Raw genomic sequence first — 19513 nt, 5'->3', positions numbered from 1 at the left:
GCTGCTGTCTTCGTCTCCATGCGAAGAAGCTAGCTGCATTGCCGCTGGGCTGGCTATCTTTCTTTATGGGCCCCGTTTGGATCCCTCAGTTAGAGTTAGATTGAGTTAGTTTTGCCTGAACTAACTCCAAAGAATCCAAACACATGGGTTAGTTTCAGCTAGTTGGATCTAACCCATGCCGGTGAGTTGTTGCGGGTCCACCAGGAGCGGAAAACAAGGAGAGGCGATTGAGGCGATTGTTTGGCGATTGTCTCGAGAGCTAGGGTTAGGGTTTTTCACTCGGTGGTGGTGAGAATCCGGTGGCACGTGAAGGGACGGCGGCGTCCCCCAACGTGCGGATCGGCGTGCATCTGCTCTCCCGTGGTTGTGCCATGGCGGACAGGATGAGGAACGGACCAGCGTCGTCGCAGGTGGCGGCGGGGGCTGAGAAGGTGGCGGCTACGCCGAGGAAGGAGAAGGCGGCTGCTACACCGGGACCGTCGACTCAGAAAACGCAAGAGGCTTCCTCGATGAAGACGCCACTGGGCGGAACAAGCAGGGTATCGTCGTCGCAGTCACCTGCAGATGGGAAGATGTCAGCGGAAGCGGCTGGGCTCTTGGCGCGTCTGGACGGGCTGGTATTGACAGAGAAAGAGGCCACGGGTTTTGTTTTTAAGGATTCTGAGCAGGACCAACCGAGGGCTGCAAGGTGGTCTGCAATCGGAAAAGCTTTCACGCCGAGGATGATGAACCAACGTGCGTTAGAGAAGTCGATGCCGAGGACTTGGGGCCTGCACAGGGAGGCTAAGTTCAAGATCATCGGGAGAAACATGTTTCTGGTGAACTTCGGCAGCGAAGGCGACTGGAAACATGCGCTTAACAACGGCCCTTGGCAATTTGATTTCAATGTGATGGTGCTTAAGGATTATGATGGTGCAACTAGGCCATCAGAGATGGTTTTTGACTCAATAGAGGTTTGGGTAAGAGTTGCTGATCTCCCACTGGATAAACGATCGAAGGCTTTTGGTGAAGCTCTTGGTAATTGGCTGGGAGAAGTAGTCCGCGTGGATGTGGAGAAAGATGGTTTTGCAAAGGGTGCAGAACTCCGTTTCAGGACTAAACTTTCAATATTTGAACCTTTGGTGAGAGGTTTTTATCTCAAAAAATCTGAAGAGGACCTTGAACAAACCTGGTTCGATTTCACCTATGAAAAGATTCCGCACTTTTGCTTTGAGTGCGGGCGGCTGGTACATGGCGTAGAAGGGTGTGTTCCTCCTGTGAAGTCGGATGATCAGTGGGGAGAATTGCTTCGAGCCTCATCCGGCCGGGCCGTTCCGATGAAAGAGGGATCCGGCAGGGGACCATCTGGAAGTGCAAACAGTCAAGGGAGTTTTAGATCAACCGATGCTGGGGGTGCAAGGATGAAGACAGGGTCGGTTCGGGATGCCCCAACCAAACGCAATTTGCATCATGAGTTTGAAAACTCAGAGGCCTCCCGCACTGGCGATGGTGATAAGAGGGAAAAGGGAGAGGTATCAAGCCCTAACAAACAGCAGCACGGGCTGGCTGAGTCTAGGGGTAAGGATCTGAGAGAGGGACTAGAACAAAAGAGAGAGAAGGACATGCGCAATGAACTGAGACAGAGACAACTAAACAGGTAGGCTGAGCTAAGAGCCAACTACCAGCAATACAGTGCATGGGATCAGACTGGGGAAGGAATGTCAAACCACTACAGAGACAAGGAACGAAGGAAAGGCCACTACGTAAGGAAGCCAAGATCGGGCTATGAGGAACAGCGCTATCCAACAAGCCCAAGACATGATTATACATGGGAAAGGAAGAGGAGGCCGAAGCAGCAATGGGTAGCTAAAGGTGACTCTGACAGGTTTACCACTAATGATACATTCATTCGCGACACAAGGCAGAAAGTGTCTTCGGTGTTTGACCGTATCTCCGAGCGTGATGACAAAGCGGCGGACCCCGCGACGCGGGGTCGCCGGACACAATGAACATCTTGGCCTGGAACTGTCGAGGATTGGGGTTGGACTCGACGGTGGGCGAACTACGGGACCTGATACGGTCATACAACCCAGCGGTGGTATTCCTAAGTGAAACAAAAAAGAAAGACAGGGCGATGGAGAAAATCAAATGGAGTTTGGGGTTCAGATCGGGGATGGCGGTAAATTGTAATGGGAAGAGTGGTGGTTTGGCTCTTTGGTGGAGGGATACTGTGCAAGTAACGGTTAGGCCTTGGTGCCAATATTTTGTGGATGCTGAAATAGTCTGGGAAGGGAAAACCTGTAGATTCACTGGATTCTATGGGGAGCCCAATAACGAGTTACGCAAGAAATCATGGGATGCGATACGTTTCCTGCGAGCACAAGATAGTTTGCCGTGGCTGTGTGCGGGCGACTTCAATGAAGCTCTGTTCCACACCGATCAGATAGGAGGTAACAGAAGAAGTTTTGCACAGATGGAAGATTTTAGAGAATGCTTGGCCGACTGCGGCCTGGTTGATCTAGGGTTCTCAGGCTACCCGTACACGTGGGACAACAAGAGGGATGCAGGAGATAACATACAAGTTCGGTTGGACAGAGCCACATGCGATGAAGCATTTCTCGATCTCTTCCCGAAGACTACAGTGGAGCATGTGATGACAGAAGAATCTGGCCATCAGGCCCTTGTGATTAGGGCGTTGGAGACAGCTCCACGCCAGAAGCAGTGCGGAGACTTTCCGTTTCGTTTCGAGGAAGCATGGACCACACATGATCAATATGACCAGATGGTAGCTGATGCATGGCAAGCCTCGGGCGTAGGTGAAACAGGAATACGTGCATGCATGCAAAGGCTGGGATGTGTTTCATCCAGCATGCAGCGATGGGCAAGAGCAGTTTTCGGGTCAATCCGGCGCCAAATCTCAAAGCTAAAGAACCAGTTGGTGGAAGCAAAAACAAGGGCTCTGGGTACGGGATCCTCACTGGAGGCCCGAGAGATTGAACAGCAGCTAAGAGAAATATTCACAAGAGAAGAAGTCTTTTACAAGCAACGTTCACGTGTGGACTGGTTGAAAGCGGGGGATCAAAATACCAAGTATTTCCAGAACAGGGCCTCGCATAGAAAGAGAAAGAATACAGTCCGTGCGCTCAAGCGTGAGGATGGCACAACGTGCACGGTGAATGAAGAAATGAGGGAGATGGCGGCGGCTTTTTATGAACAGCTTTTCACTTCAGAGGGGTCGGCTGGAGCAAATGAGGTGCTGGACAACTTAGCACCCTCCGTTACTGCGCAAATGAACGAAAGACTAATTGCAGCGATTACAAATGATGAAATCGAAAAAGCTTTGTTTCAAATGGGGCCTACTAAGGCGCCGGGGCCTGACGGATTACCTGCACTTTTTTACCAACGACACTGGTCTCTGGTAAAGGATGATGTGTGCCGGGCGATTAAGGACTTCTTATATGGGGAGGCAGTTCCTGAGGCGTTCAATGAAACGGTAATTGTCATGATTCCTAAAGTTAACTCACCGGAGTTGCTTACTCAATTCAGACCGATCAGCCTGTGTAATGTTCTTTATAAAATTGCAACGAAGGTCTTGGCAAATAGGTTAAAGTGTCTTCTTCCTGTCCTTATTTCCGAGGAACAAAGTGCATTTGTACCCGGCCGATTGATCACTGACAATGTCCTGGTGGCATATGAGTGTGTGCATGCTATTCGTAACAGGAAGAGGAAAAGGCACTTGTGCGCGGTCAAGCTTGATATGATGAAGGCATACGATAGGGTCGAGTGGACCTTCCTGCAACAGATGTTAGTGCGAGTGGGATTTGCCCCAGAATGGATTTCCATGATCATGCGGTGTGTGACTACAGCAAGGTTCTCTGTAAAGCTCAACGGAGGCCTCTCGAGAGGATTCATCCCCTCTCGTGGACTTAGGCAGGGGGACCCGTTATCGCCGTACCTTTTTCTGTTTTGTGTTGAAGGTTTTTCTGCTCTGTTAAGAAAGGCGCAAGAGGAAAAGCTGATCAAGGGTGTTTCTTTTGGGAGAACTGGCCCCCATGTTACACATCTTCTGTTTGCTGACGATAGTATTGTCTTCCTTGAGGGATCCACTGAAAATATGCTGGCCTTGAAAGAGATTCTAAGGAAATATCAGGAAGCGTCTGGCCAACGCATTAATTTGCAGAAGTCAGCAATTTTCTTTGGCAAAGGGAGTCAAGAGGATGCAAAGGTACAACTAAAAAATGCTCTGGGCGTGCATAATGAAGCGCTTAGTGAGAGATATTTGGGCCTCCCAACACTGGTTGGTAGGTCCAAAGAAGGGACTTTCAAGTACGTTACTGAGTGTTCAAAAGGAAAAGTTAATGGGTTGAAAGGTCAAGGACTGTCTAAGGCTGCACGAGAGGTACTAGTAAAATCTGTTCTCCAAGCTACACCTACTTACACCATGAGTTGTTTTCATCTCACAAAGAAAATGTGCCGGAACCTGACTTCGATCTCGTCAAAATTCTGGTGGGGTGCAACGAATGGTGATAAGAAAGTGCATTGGATTTCATGGGAGAAGATGTGTGCAGCAAAATGTGATGGTGGTCTTGGCTTTAGAGACCCGGAAGCATTTAATCAAGCTCTCCTAGCAAAGCAGGCATGGAGGATCTTGCTATATCCAGCCTCGCTGTGTGCACGTGTCCTTAAGGCGAGATACTTTCCGGATAACTCCATTATGTCGGCTACGTGCCCCTCGGGGGGATCGTTCACTTTTAGAAGTATACTACATGGGCGAGACCTGCTGCGAGAGGGGCTGATTTGGAGAGTCAGAGATGGGTCCAAGATTAATGTTCATCATGACAATTGGATCCCTAGGAGCGGGAGTATGAAGCCATTGGGAGCCGTATATGTCCAGGGAGTGACAAGGGTGGCGGATCTGCTGTCACCGGATGGCACCTCGTGGAGTTCGGCTCGGGTTGATGAGATGTTCTCCCCTGATGATGCGGCTGACATAAAACAAATTGCAGTTGGGGGACCGGGAACAGAAGACACGTTAGCTTGGAACTATATTAAGAATGGGGTGTTCTCGGTGCGCTCGGCCTACCACCTCAGAATGACTATGAACAAGGTGAGATCCGGACAGCCGGAATCGTCAAGCTCCGTAAGCAGACACAAAGGTTATCTGGGGCTGTGGGATACTAGTGCACCGAACAAAGCAAAAATTCACATGTGGAGGGTCATTAGGAACGGCCTAGCTGTCGGGGTTGAACTCCATCGCAGGCGTATCAAACCAGGGGTGTTTTGTGTGGTATGCGGGCGAGAGGAAACGATCTTGCATCGATTTTGGTCATGCCAGCACTCGGTTCAGTTTTGGAGCCAGCTTCGCTCGGAAAAGGGAGTCTCGGTGGCAGCCCCACCGATCTTCACAGCCTCCCAGAGTCCGAGATCCTCACTGGAGGCCCGAGAGATTGAACAGCAGCTAAGAGAAATATTCACAAGAGAAGAAGTCTTTTACAAGCAACGTTCACGTGTGGACTGGTTGAAAGCGGGGGATCAAAATACCAAGTATTTCCAGAACAGGGCCTCGCATAGAAAGAGAAAGAATACAGTCCGTGCGCTCAAGCGTGAGGATGGCACAACGTGCACGGTGAATGAAGAAATGAGGGAGATGGCGGCGGCTTTTTATGAACAGCTTTTCACTTCAGAGGGGTCGGCTGGAGCAAATGAGGTGCTGGACAACTTAGCACCCTCCGTTACTGCGCAAATGAACGAAAGACTAATTGCAGCGATTACAAATGATGAAATCGAAAAAGCTTTGTTTCAAATGGGGCCTACTAAGGCGCCGGGGCCTGACGGATTACCTGCACTTTTTTACCAACGACACTGGTCTCTGGTAAAGGATGATGTGTGCCGGGCGATTAAGGACTTCTTATATGGGGAGGCAGTTCCTGAGGCGTTCAATGAAACGGTAATTGTCATGATTCCTAAAGTTAACTCACCGGAGTTGCTTACTCAATTCAGACCGATCAGCCTGTGTAATGTTCTTTATAAAATTGCAACGAAGGTCTTGGCAAATAGGTTAAAGTGTCTTCTTCCTGTCCTTATTTCCGAGGAACAAAGTGCATTTGTACCCGGCCGATTGATCACTGACAATGTCCTGGTGGCATATGAGTGTGTGCATGCTATTCGTAACAGGAAGAGGAAAAGGCACTTGTGCGCGGTCAAGCTTGATATGATGAAGGCATACGATAGGGTCGAGTGGACCTTCCTGCAACAGATGTTAGTGCGAGTGGGATTTGCCCCAGAATGGATTTCCATGATCATGCGGTGTGTGACTACAGCAAGGTTCTCTGTAAAGCTCAACGGAGGCCTCTCGAGAGGATTCATCCCCTCTCGTGGACTTAGGCAGGGGGACCCGTTATCGCCGTACCTTTTTCTGTTTTGTGTTGAAGGTTTTTCTGCTCTGTTAAGAAAGGCGCAAGAGGAAAAGCTGATCAAGGGTGTTTCTTTTGGGAGAACTGGCCCCCATGTTACACATCTTCTGTTTGCTGACGATAGTATTGTCTTCCTTGAGGGATCCACTGAAAATATGCTGGCCTTGAAAGAGATTCTAAGGAAATATCAGGAAGCGTCTGGCCAACGCATTAATTTGCAGAAGTCAGCAATTTTCTTTGGCAAAGGGAGTCAAGAGGATGCAAAGGTACAACTAAAAAATGCTCTGGGCGTGCATAATGAAGCGCTTAGTGAGAGATATTTGGGCCTCCCAACACTGGTTGGTAGGTCCAAAGAAGGGACTTTCAAGTACGTTACTGAGTGTTCAAAAGGAAAAGTTAATGGGTTGAAAGGTCAAGGACTGTCTAAGGCTGCACGAGAGGTACTAGTAAAATCTGTTCTCCAAGCTACACCTACTTACACCATGAGTTGTTTTCATCTCACAAAGAAAATGTGCCGGAACCTGACTTCGATCTCGTCAAAATTCTGGTGGGGTGCAACGAATGGTGATAAGAAAGTGCATTGGATTTCATGGGAGAAGATGTGTGCAGCAAAATGTGATGGTGGTCTTGGCTTTAGAGACCCGGAAGCATTTAATCAAGCTCTCCTAGCAAAGCAGGCATGGAGGATCTTGCTATATCCAGCCTCGCTGTGTGCACGTGTCCTTAAGGCGAGATACTTTCCGGATAACTCCATTATGTCGGCTACGTGCCCCTCGGGGGGATCGTTCACTTTTAGAAGTATACTACATGGGCGAGACCTGCTGCGAGAGGGGCTGATTTGGAGAGTCAGAGATGGGTCCAAGATTAATGTTCATCATGACAATTGGATCCCTAGGAGCGGGAGTATGAAGCCATTGGGAGCCGTATATGTCCAGGGAGTGACAAGGGTGGCGGATCTGCTGTCACCGGATGGCACCTCGTGGAGTTCGGCTCGGGTTGATGAGATGTTCTCCCCTGATGATGCGGCTGACATAAAACAAATTGCAGTTGGGGGACCGGGAACAGAAGACACGTTAGCTTGGAACTATATTAAGAATGGGGTGTTCTCGGTGCGCTCGGCCTACCACCTCAGAATGACTATGAACAAGGTGAGATCCGGACAGCCGGAATCGTCAAGCTCCGTAAGCAGACACAAAGGTTATCTGGGGCTGTGGGATACTAGTGCACCGAACAAAGCAAAAATTCACATGTGGAGGGTCATTAGGAACGGCCTAGCTGTCGGGGTTGAACTCCATCGCAGGCGTATCAAACCAGGGGTGTTTTGTGTGGTATGCGGGCGAGAGGAAACGATCTTGCATCGATTTTGGTCATGCCAGCACTCGGTTCAGTTTTGGAGCCAGCTTCGCTCGGAAAAGGGAGTCTCGGTGGCAGCCCCACCGATCTTCACAGCCTCCCAGAGTGAGTTGGCCAACTGGCTGCTCGAATGGTTCGCCACGGCCAACGAGGATGAAAGGGAGATGATGATCCATTCTGTATATGCTATGTGGCTAGCTCGTAATGAGACAAGAGATGGAAGGAGGATTGAAGCCCCACGTGAAATCATAGAGAGAGTTTGCTCTCACGTGAAGGAATGGAGAGAGGTTCATGCAAAGTCTCCCAGAATCACCAAACCAGCGGCCTTTCAACGGTGGTCTGCGCCAGATGAGGGGTGGATCAAAGCGAATTCCGATGGAGCGATCTCAAGACACGGTGGAAGAGCGGGAGGAGGAGTAGTGCTGCGAGATGCGAACGGTGGCTTCCTGGCGAGTGCGTGTCACCTGTTCCCGCAGGTGGTCGATCCTGAAGTGGCCGAGATCATGGCATGCAAACGGGCCCTTCGGGTAGCAGCGGATATCAATGTGCAAAAAGTACATCTTGAACTGGACTGCCAGTCGCTTGTACATGTGCTCAAACAACCAGAGAAGAACTTGTCAGTGATGGGACCGTGGCTTGAGGAGATCAAGACGATGCTCCGTTCGTTTGAAGATTTCAGAGTTTCTTGGGTTAGACGTTCAGCAAATGTTGCCGCGCATAAATTAGCAAAAGTAGGTGTAGGTGAAGAACTTTGTAGGATTTGGGTTGGTGCACCTCCAGATTGTATTCTGGATGTAATTGCGGACGAGATCCCAAACTTCGTTTTAAGGTAATAAAGCGGCGACTTTTACCTCAAAAAAAAAAGTTGGATCTAACCCATGTAAAAAAACTAACCCGGGCGAGAGGAGCTAGTTGGGTTAGATCTTCTAGGGCCCACTGAAAAAACAACTAAAAAAATCCCCCTCCCACACCAGATCTGAAAGGAGTGTCCTGACTCCTGAGTATCTGAAAGGAGTGTCCTGACTCCTGAGTGTCGCAACGCAGTGAGGGCCTCAGCCATGGAAAGGAGATTAACAGCCACTGCTCAGAGAAGTGCTTGATCCAGCTGTTGCGGCGAGCATTCTGCGGCAATGATAGCCTTTTTTTGGCAAGCTATCCTTCTGCGGCTGGGGACGAAGCCATTTGGCGAGCATTCTGCGGCTGTGCTCCTTCCTGTTGGTCATGCGAGATGTCCAACTTCAGACTACAATAACAAGCGGGTCATGTACTCTATTCTTCAGTTTTTTCCCGTGACTGCTAATTATAAATAAAAGATCACATCAACAGTACACAGGCCAAATAATAAAGCACATGTACGTAGTAGGAAAGGGAGTTTGGTGTTAAGCGTCGATCCCCTTTCCTCCAAACACTCCGTGATAGCATTTTACTTTTTCCGTCTGATATGACATCCATCTGTTCAAAAAGTATATATATATATATATATATTTCAGAAAGAGTTTAGACTGGACTGGAGAGTGAGAATATATTTTATGTACAAAGTAGTTTTTGCCATTTGAGGGCCTCAGGTCTGTCATTCCACTTTGCAAGCTGCTGATAGTACTTCAGGAATAACATTTTAAGTGACAGCCAAAATCTACGGATGTGTGTTTATCTACAGTCATAACACACTCATTCTATTATTATGTTATGCAAGAAAGATGTAAATATCTTCCATCTAAACATGTTCTTGATTGTACAGACTTTTGCGTACATTTAAATTTATTAGATGATGTTATGAAATTTAAACCTTTCGGCCTAACCGGGAGTATGGACATGAAAGGTTCATTGTTATTAGCCATAGTTCTGTTAGATGACTTGGAAATTATTCACGATTGTTTGAAACACCATCAGATGCACGGTACATTTATATTTGTTATCACATGCATCTGATATAATTGGTATTCTTTTCCTCCCAAATTTTTTTTTTGCTCACATTTCCCGCAGCCCACTGCGCCCTCTCTAAAACCGAAGCCCACTGCGCCCTCTCTAATCTCTCGGTGATGATGATAGGGCCATAACATCCGTGCGTGAGAGTCAGGTCGGGAGCACAACACATGGCCCATGACGAAGCCGTCGTCCCCAGGCCCCGGGCCCGCCTCCTCGCGTCACGCGCGCAGGGCGGGATCCAATGAACACTCCAGGCGCGCACGCCACGGCACGCATGGCGGCACGGCCCCCCTCCCCTCCGCGGTGCTCCCACGGCAGCGGAAACCGGGATCCGTTCCTCCCGATCCGCGCGCGGTCTGGCGCGAGTCTCACGCACCCCACCGGCGCCACCGCCTCCACCGCGCCGTTGCTGCTGCCTGCCCTACGCGCGCGCCGGGGTCCAACCCCAACTCCTCGCTGCGCCGCACACGTCCCCCACGAGCCACGAGGGAGCGACGCCGGCGCGGGCGCAGGCGGGCACGCCCACGCCGCCGGGGACCGGCATCGCGCGTGCCCACCGCCACCACCCGGACCCGAGGAATTGATCTCGCAACCGCATCCCCACGCACGCCTGCTGAGTCATGAGATACAGTTGCACCACAGACTACTGCTACACCTGACCACGTAGGGGGCGGGCTATGGTAGGTAGCCCGGGCAGGCCACATATGACTACACGAAACCCCTCCACGTGACGCGGTGCCATGCATGACCCGGCCCCTCTGCTCTGATCCTCTCGCACATTTTCGTGCCGGCAACTCCGACCGGCTGCCCCCTAGCCTTCCAGATTCCCTCGCGTCTTCTCCAACCCAAAACTAATCATCGGCAGCTAATCATAGCGAACGTGGCGAAATGTATCGGATGTCAATCTGGTTAAGACAGATTACTCCAGTACGTATTATTATACGCGGCTCACACGTAGGTTATCCACTTGGGGATCGATGAGAGGACTACGTGCGTACACAGGACAGAGCAAGCAAGCACGTACTCTACGTAGAAACGGCAAGGAAGCTTCAGAAAGTGATGCCGGACCTAACCCAACCCCTGTTTAGGACCGGGATTCAGCCGCGCAAGCATGTACGTAGTACTGCTATTCTGACCTTTTCTTCAGCCTGATGATGAGATGCCACGAATCCACGATGACTGCGCGCGATACGACTAAATCGCATTGGATCGCACGACTTAACCACACAATCATCCCGAGCAGTACTCCATTAAAACTGCATATACAATGACGACGTAGATATACAGCACATGTTTAATTGATAGATAGATAGACCGGGTTCTCCTTGCCGCGAAATGCAGGGCAGTAACGCCTGAATGTGCACTACTACTACTTCGTAGACAAGTTAGGGCAACTTGTATTAAGGGAAAAAAATTGTACTATAAAATAAAGAGAATGGCGAGTGAAAACAGGATATACGTGCTTGTTGCCCGGAAAGAGGCATGCTCGGCAGTAATACTACATGCATGTAGTACTAGTTCATCCTTCCTCAAGTGCAACTTGCCTTAGAAAAAGAAGAGGTTCATAAACAAGTAAAAAAACATAAGCAGGATATACCGTGTGATTTGATTAAGTGAAGTCAAAGTTTTGTACCCCTGCGCGTCCCCTGTGTCAACACACGGGTCGCCGTGGCGTGTTCGACCGGCAAAGCTGAAACAAACGGGTAAAGAAGAAGAATTTCTTCGACGGAAGCGACTTCGAAACGACAGACTACTACCGGTAAACTTTCTTCTTTGCCAGTACTTGGAGCCTGGAAGCAAACTGGTTCGGAATTTCGAATTTTTTAAGACTTGGACGAGGCGACGCTTCAAGGCACTGGAACTTGTGAGGCCGCTGGCCAGCTCCCAGCTGCAGTGCCGGGTTGAGGTGCTTTCCTCACGCGGCATGCGGAAAGAGGTTTAGGTTTTTGTCTGTCTGTCAGCAGAAACCAACTCTTTGCCAAGAAAGCGCGGAGGTTGTCGCTTGCATCACTCTGTGCATTTTAAAACCGAACCGAAAAACCATACCGAAAATAAACCGAACCGAACCGATTTTTTTCCTGAAGTATTAATACCGTATTAATACAATACATACCGAAAAACCATATAAACCGAACCATGTAAACCGAATAAACCGAACGCCCAGGGCTACGCTTGCACACCTGGTGTTCCGGTCAATCCACGGTAGAATTCTTGTTTTGTTTTCAAACAAAGATAGGCCGGGCCTTTGTCAGTTAGGCGCAGGCGCATTTGGTGTGCCCTTGCTTTGCTCCTCCTTTTCTCCCTCGCTGATGCGGTTCAGGACTGACTTCAGGGATCGCATTGTCTCCTTCCAGCTGCGGAACTACTACTTATTAACTCGGTCGTAATAATTTGTTATCTAATCACAAGTACAGTCAGTCACAGACAAGGTGACTTTTCTTTGGAGCTGGTGGATGAATGCGGCAATGTGCTGCTGGTGAGGCATGAAGAAGCAGAGTTCAACTCAAACACATTCATCTCACTGGTCTCCAGAGAAGTAGAAGAGCAATCTCATCAACATTGTACTATGAACAAAGCCAATCAATTTCATCAATGATCCATCGACATCAATAACCAATCAGTGACACCAATGCCAAACATCTTTTTGTTTACATCAGAATTTCTGGCCAAAATCCTTGGCGGAAAAGAGAAGAAGAAAAGAGAATTAAAGGGGAGAAGATGAAAGAATGAACACATGTATGTATAGACTCTCCGGTGATCGGCGAGGCGAGCCAATGCGCCAGAGAGCTATGTAGTTTTCGGATCAGTTCGACGCCGGAGGTGTCTTGGGCGTCTTCGGCGGGCGTCCGGCGAGGCCCTGCTCGATGTCGCCGCCGCCGCGCGGGCTGGAGGAGGACGCGCCCACCACGGCCTGCTTGCCCCTGCTCAGGAGCCGGCGCAGCGAGCGGAGCCGGGCGGACATGGGGGACCGCAGGTCGCTCGCCGGCAGCGGCGTCACGGGGGACGACGCGGCGCCCACCGCCATTGCCCGGGTGGGGATGTCGATCACCAGGTTCTCCTTCCTGCGCCCGGACGCCGAGGAGCTGGTGGAGGCGGCGGCGATCGGGGGCGCCGGGGCAGGCGGGGGCGGCATCCCTCCGAGGCCGCCGTTGGAGACGTCGTCGTGGGTGCCCCAGAAGAGGACGTTGGTGGGGAACATGGGGAACTCCGGCGTGGCGTGGTCCTCGCGCGGCACGCGGGGGAGCCCCTCGGCGGCGGGCTCGGCGTCGGCGCCGACGGGGGCGCGGCAGAGCGGGCAGGTGTCGTGGGAGTGGAACCACATGTCGATGCAGTCGACGTGGAAGCGGTGGCCGCACTTGGGCAGCGTCCGCACCTTCTCGCCGTCGGCCACCTCCGAGAGGCACACCGCGCACTCGAGCGCGTCGCGGCTGCTCCTCCTCCCGCCGCCGGGCGTCTTGGGCGAGGCGCCGCTGCCGTATACGGCCACGGGGAGGGTCCGGAGCACGGAGGCCGGCAGGCCGCGGCGCGGGAACGGGGAGTCGCCGACGAAGATGAAGCGCGAGGAGGCCGTCCCGGCGCCGTTGAGCATGGGGTTGGCCCCCAGGAAGCGCTTGGCGTAGAGGTAGAGGAGGAAGACGAAGACGACGACCATGAAGAGGAAGATCACCGCCGCCAGCAGCACCCCGTTGCTGATGGCCAGCTGCGACGGCGGCCCCGCCGCCGCCGCCGCGTCCGACACCGTCGACGCCGGAGGCGAAGAAGACATTCTGCCCGTCTCAAGTCTCAGCAACAAAGTGACTCCCGTTTCCCGGCGACGATGGCTGACGGCGCTCTGGCAACGGAGAGAGGAAGAAGAGAGGAGAAGAGAAGCAATGGAGGAGGCCGCCTGTGGTGGCACGGTATTTGAAGGGGGGGAGCGAGTCTAGTCTAGGCGGCTAGCTTACGGGAGGTGGACTTTGTCAACTAGTGGTTGGGCTCTCTCAGCGAGGGAACAGGGCCTGGGTCGCGCGGTCTGGGTTTGACTGGGCCGTTTCGATGGTGATGCCGGGGCCTTCTCGGCTCGGCCGCGACGTGCGCCGGCGGCCTCCGGGAAGCATCCAACTGGCGGAAGCGCGGGCAGCCGCCGCCGCGGGATGTGCGGGAAACTGACGTCGCCGGTGACTGCTGACCTGACCTCGCCGGTCACGGTCGATGTGGCTTCCATCGCCTTCCTGCGAATGTACAGAGCCATTGCGCATCTTTTGCACGGGCCATTCGTGCTGCTAGTAGAAATATCATCCGGATAAAAACCTTGGTCAAACAGTTACTTATTATACTAATGTATGCTTGGAATTCAGCTCGACATGCGTCAGATATGAGCTATGCACAGCCCGCCATGTGCCGACTAAGAACTCAAGCTGGTAACGAATCTTATGTTTTTTGTCTTATTTTTATATAAAATGCTTGCCAATTAAGAAAAATGTTTCTAGAAATGTTTAGTACACTGTTTTTCACTAGTTGATGGACATCAGGTCGATGCCAAGATGACTTGTGTAGTGAAAACGTGCGTCATGTGTATAAGTCGTCGCGCTGCGGCACAACCTTTTAGCGTGAGTTCCTGAGGCCGTAGCCGAAGGCTCAGATAAAAGCCTACACTTCTTACTTATCCTTGTTTCGAAGTTATCCGCTAGATGAAAATTTGCCACCGCTATCCCGATATTAAATAACTTCTCCCGCAATATTGTTCGACATTTATTATATGAAGGGTTGTGTGTTTCGGAACACTCTGTTTCTTTATTTTCAAATCTCCCACGAGACAAGCATCGCAAGGGAAGCTAACACATGTCTACAAAATGATGGCATCGCGATGACATTGTCTAGCAATCTGCATTCCCTACATGCTTGGGTGTTGCTTTGTGCTATATATTCATATTCTGACCGAATAACGACATTTAAAGATGATATTTGTCGTTGTTTCCAAAATCATTTTTTGCAGGAACGGTAGTATGTTTTATTCTGCGTAGAACTAGCTTGAGCTCCTATTTTAGGGTTCTTTTGCATTAACTAAAAGTGGGGTTTTCATTCTTGAGAATCCGGCCATTTCGAAGAACACAAATTATCCATTCAGCCCAATACCGATACATCCATGGCAAAACTTGAATAGTGAGAAAACATTCATCATAAATGGAAATGCATCTCGAATTGTCAGATACTACAAGGGACAACCAAAACTGCTGAGCCATACACTTTCCTTTGTACTAGGGGTTTTGCTAATGTCCCTCAAAAAAAAAGTTTAAAACCGAAATCCTAACAGCAAATAAATGCTATGATTGCTGGAGCCAATAATTTCGCAACGGATCACCAACGGCTCTGTGATTGAATGCACGCTGAACTGGCGGGCAGTTCGTTGTTTGAATTTCGTACCAATACCAGAAAATGTGAAACGGAGAGTAGAAAAACTCGGCGGTAGTACGTACTGCCATGCCGGCGACCAGCCAGGCAACGACGTGCTGACCCGTCCGTTGCACTGTGAGAGCCCACGTAAATAACAGTGCACGTTTAAGGTGGTGGTCCTGGTCCATGTGGATGTGGTGCGGTGCAATACCTTGATGGCGTTTTAAATGCAACGGACATCATCTCTGCCGCTCCACAGAACGTACGGGGATTGAATTACAGAGTAGCAGTATTTCCTGAATCTGCGCCGTGCGTTAAACTGCAAAAACATTTTATATTTGTGTAACATGTGTATTTAGACGGAGTAGATTCGAAAGAAATTTCGGAGAAGCCATGGCATCAAAATAACAAGTCTGGAGATTTTTTTTCCCACCCCCCGCGTTGTCTCCGTGAGGCGACTCGGGCGGGCACCTCACCGGCCGGCGACTAAGCCCCTTCCCCACCCACATCCCCTCGTCGCCGCCGGCAAACGGCATTGGGCGAAGCCTGCCGGTGGCTAGCGGCGGCGGGATCCGCTCTCTCCAGCGAAGCTCGCCATACAACACCCCCGTTTTCCTCACTCCACCACCCACCATGTCGGCCATCTTCTCCGCTTACCCGGATCCGAACGTCCTCCCCACTCATCCGCCTCGGTGCTCGCTGGATCTGGTTGAGGGCGCCCTTTGCAGCGTGTGGCTGCCTTCAGGTCGATGCCCCACACGGATCCAGATTCATTTGTGCCGCGACCACCTTCGCTCGATCTGCACCGCTCTTCCCAGCTCCGTCTGCACCGGCTGCGCGACGTGCACTCTGGGTGGCGCCCCTTCGTTCAGTGCGTGGCCCCAACCGTGGTGGTCATCAGGCTGGCTCGGGGTCTTCCACCTCTGTGTCCGTGCGCCGCATCCCTTCGCTCCGGCAAAACTCCCCTCCTGCGTGTCGTGCGCCATGTTGTTCGCAGCCTGTTGCTCTACGCCACCCAGGCTGGGCTGCGCCGCCGCTGGCGTGGCGTGTGCGTCTGCCGTCGCCCCCACCACCCCTCCCTCAGATCCATGCTCATGGGTGCTGGGTGGATTGTCGTGGTTCCCCTGCCTCGGGCGGGCCATAAGGCTCCAGCGCCCTCGGTCTGGTCGCCTACGCGGCTGGGCATTACAGCTGCGTCTGGTTTGTGCCCGTGTCAGCCGCGTTTAGCATGGAGGACTGCTGCCCCTGGCCGCAGTTCCCTCTGACCTTCGGCTCTCTGTCTTCGGGAGAAATCCCTTCGCTGGTTCCTTGCCAGCGGCAGCAACGGCGACGCCTTCCCGACACCGCTTCATCTTCTTGGAGGCGCTGCTGTGGAGTTCAGTGCAGCTATGGTTTTGGACGAAAGTCCTGCGATGATGGCGCCTGTGGGCGTCATTCAACCTTCCTGAAGGTATCGCGAAAACCCATGCTTCAATCCACTCACCGACGCCCGCACATCCCATCATCGAATTTTGTCTCTCCGTCGAGCCAGTGACCGTCATCCATCCATTCGTCTGGTGTTCGTCTTCGGTGTTGTTCCCCGGTGTCGGCCATGTTGTTGTGCATGTTCAAGCCCCTCCCAAGGTGGCCATTGTGCTGCGGTGAGCTTAGCGCTCTTCGTGTTGTTCCGGTTCATCTTTGCTCTTCGACGACACAAGATGCCTCCCCAACTCGCTAATCATCCCAAATTCCTGTGGCGGAGCTCCAGTCAATGTTCTTGTTATCACTCGTTGGTTGTGGATGCTCCTGAGTAGTGTCGTGAGGTTCGGTATGCACGCCGGTGCGGTGCGTTAGGTTGCTTGCTTAGTCTTGGTATTGTGATCCTTCGATGACACCCCTCTTCTACTTGTGCCTCCGTGATGTTGGTTGTTTGGTTTGCTAGCTAGGCCATCCTTGTCCGGGGCATCTTTTTTCTTCTCTTCTTCAATTATTGATGTGCATCATTTTTTCTCTCTTCTTCTGTAACCTTGTTGCTTGTACGGTTTTTGGCCCGGTTTCCCTTATAAACGGGGTCAATTTGTTTAGGTTTCGATCCTGTTTCCCTTATAAACTGGATCAGCCAAAGTTAAGAGGTGACTCTTGACTTTGGTAGCTTTTTGAGCAATATATTCAGGTGGGGACCTCCCCCCAGATGACCGTTCAAAAAAAAGAAATTTGGGAGGGGCCAGAAGGAAGGGGGATTACAATAAAAATAACACCTGTGAGGATAGAAGAGAAAAAGCAACATGATTGTTACATTGGATATGCATAGCACAGATGCGAGTTGTAAATTTACACCGACAAGTTCTAGAACTTGAAGAGCAATCTGAGCCGTTTATCTCTAATCCGATGCTCCTTTTTAGTTATTTTTTCCTTCACTCTTTCACGTCAAACGGCTTTTCTATTGCATAGTTTGGCCCCGTAAAAGCATCTCCAGCCGCGCACCCAACAAGGCCCCCCAGGCGATTTTTGGCTGCCGGCGCCAAAAAATCGGTCCAGTCGCGCCCCCAAGGGCCCAGTTTTCGCCGGCTCAGGCCGAAATTGGCGCTGGCGAATCCAACCCGAACCCGGCGCGTTGGGGGCGCTCGGGGGCGCCGGGCGAATCGTTTTTGGCACGAAGAGCCACGGGCCCCCCTTGCCAGCGACTCGCCTCTCTTCTCGCCGCTTTGTCGTCCTCATCGCCTCGTTTCCCGCGGCGAATCAATGTCAAAGCTGCGCGCGCTGCCGCGCCGGTCAGCCTCCATTGATTCCTCACGGGCGGCGCAGTGAAGGACGGGTGACGCGCGTCCCCTCGCCCGCTACGCGGTAACGCGGCGGCCACGCGTACTACGCGGCGCCTCGGCCTATATAAGCCGACCCCAGCGCGCCGGAGACACGCACAGAGCCTCCACCGCCGATGCGCCCATTTCTCCCCCTTCCTCCCTCCCCTCCTCTCGCCGTCTCCAGATCAGAAGAATGGCCGAGCGCTTCCCAGGCGACGGCGCGGCGGCGAACGGCTTCGGCTGCCGCCATCTTCACGAGGACGAGGCTCGCCTCCTTTTCGAGGCCGAGTACCCGCTCCCGCCGGACATGCGGGTGCCCGGGGCGTGGAGGATCAGCGTCGGCGGCGTGCCGGTGCCACCACTGCCCACCGGGGCGGCGCGGCGTGCGGAGATCGCATGTATCCGCGCGTCCCTGCTGCGGGCGGCGAGGGAAGGCCCGCGGTACACCCCCAACAGCCCGCTCTGGGATCCCTACTTCCGCCGCCGCCACGCCGAACAGCTCGAGGCGGCGAACGGCATCGAGCCCTCCGGCAGGCTCAACTCCGAGGGCCGGCGCCAGTGGTGGGGCGTGCCCGGCCGCACGTTGGAGGCCGTCCTCGAGTACATCGAGGGCGGCAACAAGCCGCGCCTCGAGTACCCCGCTCCTCCATCCTTCTCTCGCCGGCGTGGGAGCTCGTGGACGCCGAGGCGCATGGAGCGTCCCTGGCGTCCTCCTCCTCTTCCGGCCGTTCGTCCGGCTCTCCCTGCCTCCGCCCCGTCAAGCCGGAGCCCCAGGACACGCCTGTCAGCAGGCGCACCCACAGCTCCGGCATCCGCATCGGCGACTCCACCCCTCCCTTCGATCGCTTCGTTCTCATCGATACCAAGCCGGAGCCCGGCCTCCCGTTGGAGTACGAGGAGATAGCTCGGCGCGGCTTCTCCAACGAGGATGCCCTACAGTGGACGCGGGACGACTACCTCCGCGACGAGATGGTCCGACAGCGCCATGCCCTGGAGGAGATAGAAGCCCGCAAACGTGGGCGCGAGGACGAGCACGGCGTCGTGATCCTCGACAGCGACGACGACGAGGAGGACGCCCCCGGACCGTCCAACCCGCCGCGCCAACCGGGGAAGGGATGCAGCAGGGACGGCGGCGGCGGACGCGGCGACGACGACGACGACGACGACGACGGCGGCGGTGACTACACGCGGTTCTACAACCTCCTTGGCATGTAGAACCGCAAGGGCGGGCGGCGGTCGGCGAGGGAGACGGCGATGAGCGGCGATGGAGACGGCGAGGAGCAGCCCCTAGTAGTTTTTTTTTCTTTTGTAAAATATGTTTAAATTTGAACGAACTCGCCGAAGTTTGCGTTGAATTTGTGCCGTGTTTGCGCCGTATTTAAGTTTTTTTTAAACATGGGCGCCGCGACTGGGGGGCATCACGCCCTCAGCTCGCGGTTTAGCGCCGGTGCATCCCGGGGGCGATTTTAGCCCCTCCTGAGAGGCCAACGGCTGGAGATGCTCTAAGAAACGCGAGCTGAGAAGATTTGCGTGAGCGAGAGGAACTATGGTCCTAAACAGATTTCGTTGACACTTGCACTCACTCGAAAGGCGCGTGTACCGATTATGATGGTGCTAATCGTTTGCCTAGACCGGAATTCGGTGGTTTCTGCAGCCAGACTGTGGCCCGTCAACTCATGCGCAATACGA

General features: G+C 52.7%; 1 protein-coding gene across 1 annotated transcript; it reads right to left on the bottom strand.

Annotated features, from left to right (window-relative positions):
* Positions 1-12255: 12255 nt before the first annotated feature.
* LOC119335737 (RING-H2 finger protein ATL3-like) lies at positions 12256-13575 on the bottom strand. The gene has a single exon (XM_037607824.1). The coding sequence runs from the start codon at positions 13435-13437 to the stop codon at positions 12475-12477; it is 963 nt and encodes a 320-aa protein (XP_037463721.1). The 5' UTR covers positions 13438-13575; the 3' UTR covers positions 12256-12474.
* Positions 13576-19513: the final 5938 nt, after the last annotated feature.

This window comes from Triticum dicoccoides, chromosome 7B (assembly GCF_002162155.2).
Source record: "Triticum dicoccoides isolate Atlit2015 ecotype Zavitan chromosome 7B, WEW_v2.0, whole genome shotgun sequence".
Lineage (NCBI taxonomy): Eukaryota > Viridiplantae > Streptophyta > Magnoliopsida > Poales > Poaceae > Triticum > Triticum dicoccoides.
The sequence above is the reverse complement of the archived record's forward strand: the minus strand, read 5'-3'. Positions and strand labels throughout refer to the sequence as shown.

Excerpts from the sequence above, each read along its gene's own strand:
- LOC119335737 (XM_037607824.1), bottom strand. The coding sequence starts at position 13,437 with ATGTCTTCTTCGCCTCCGGCGTCGACGGTGTCGGACGCGGCGGCGGCG.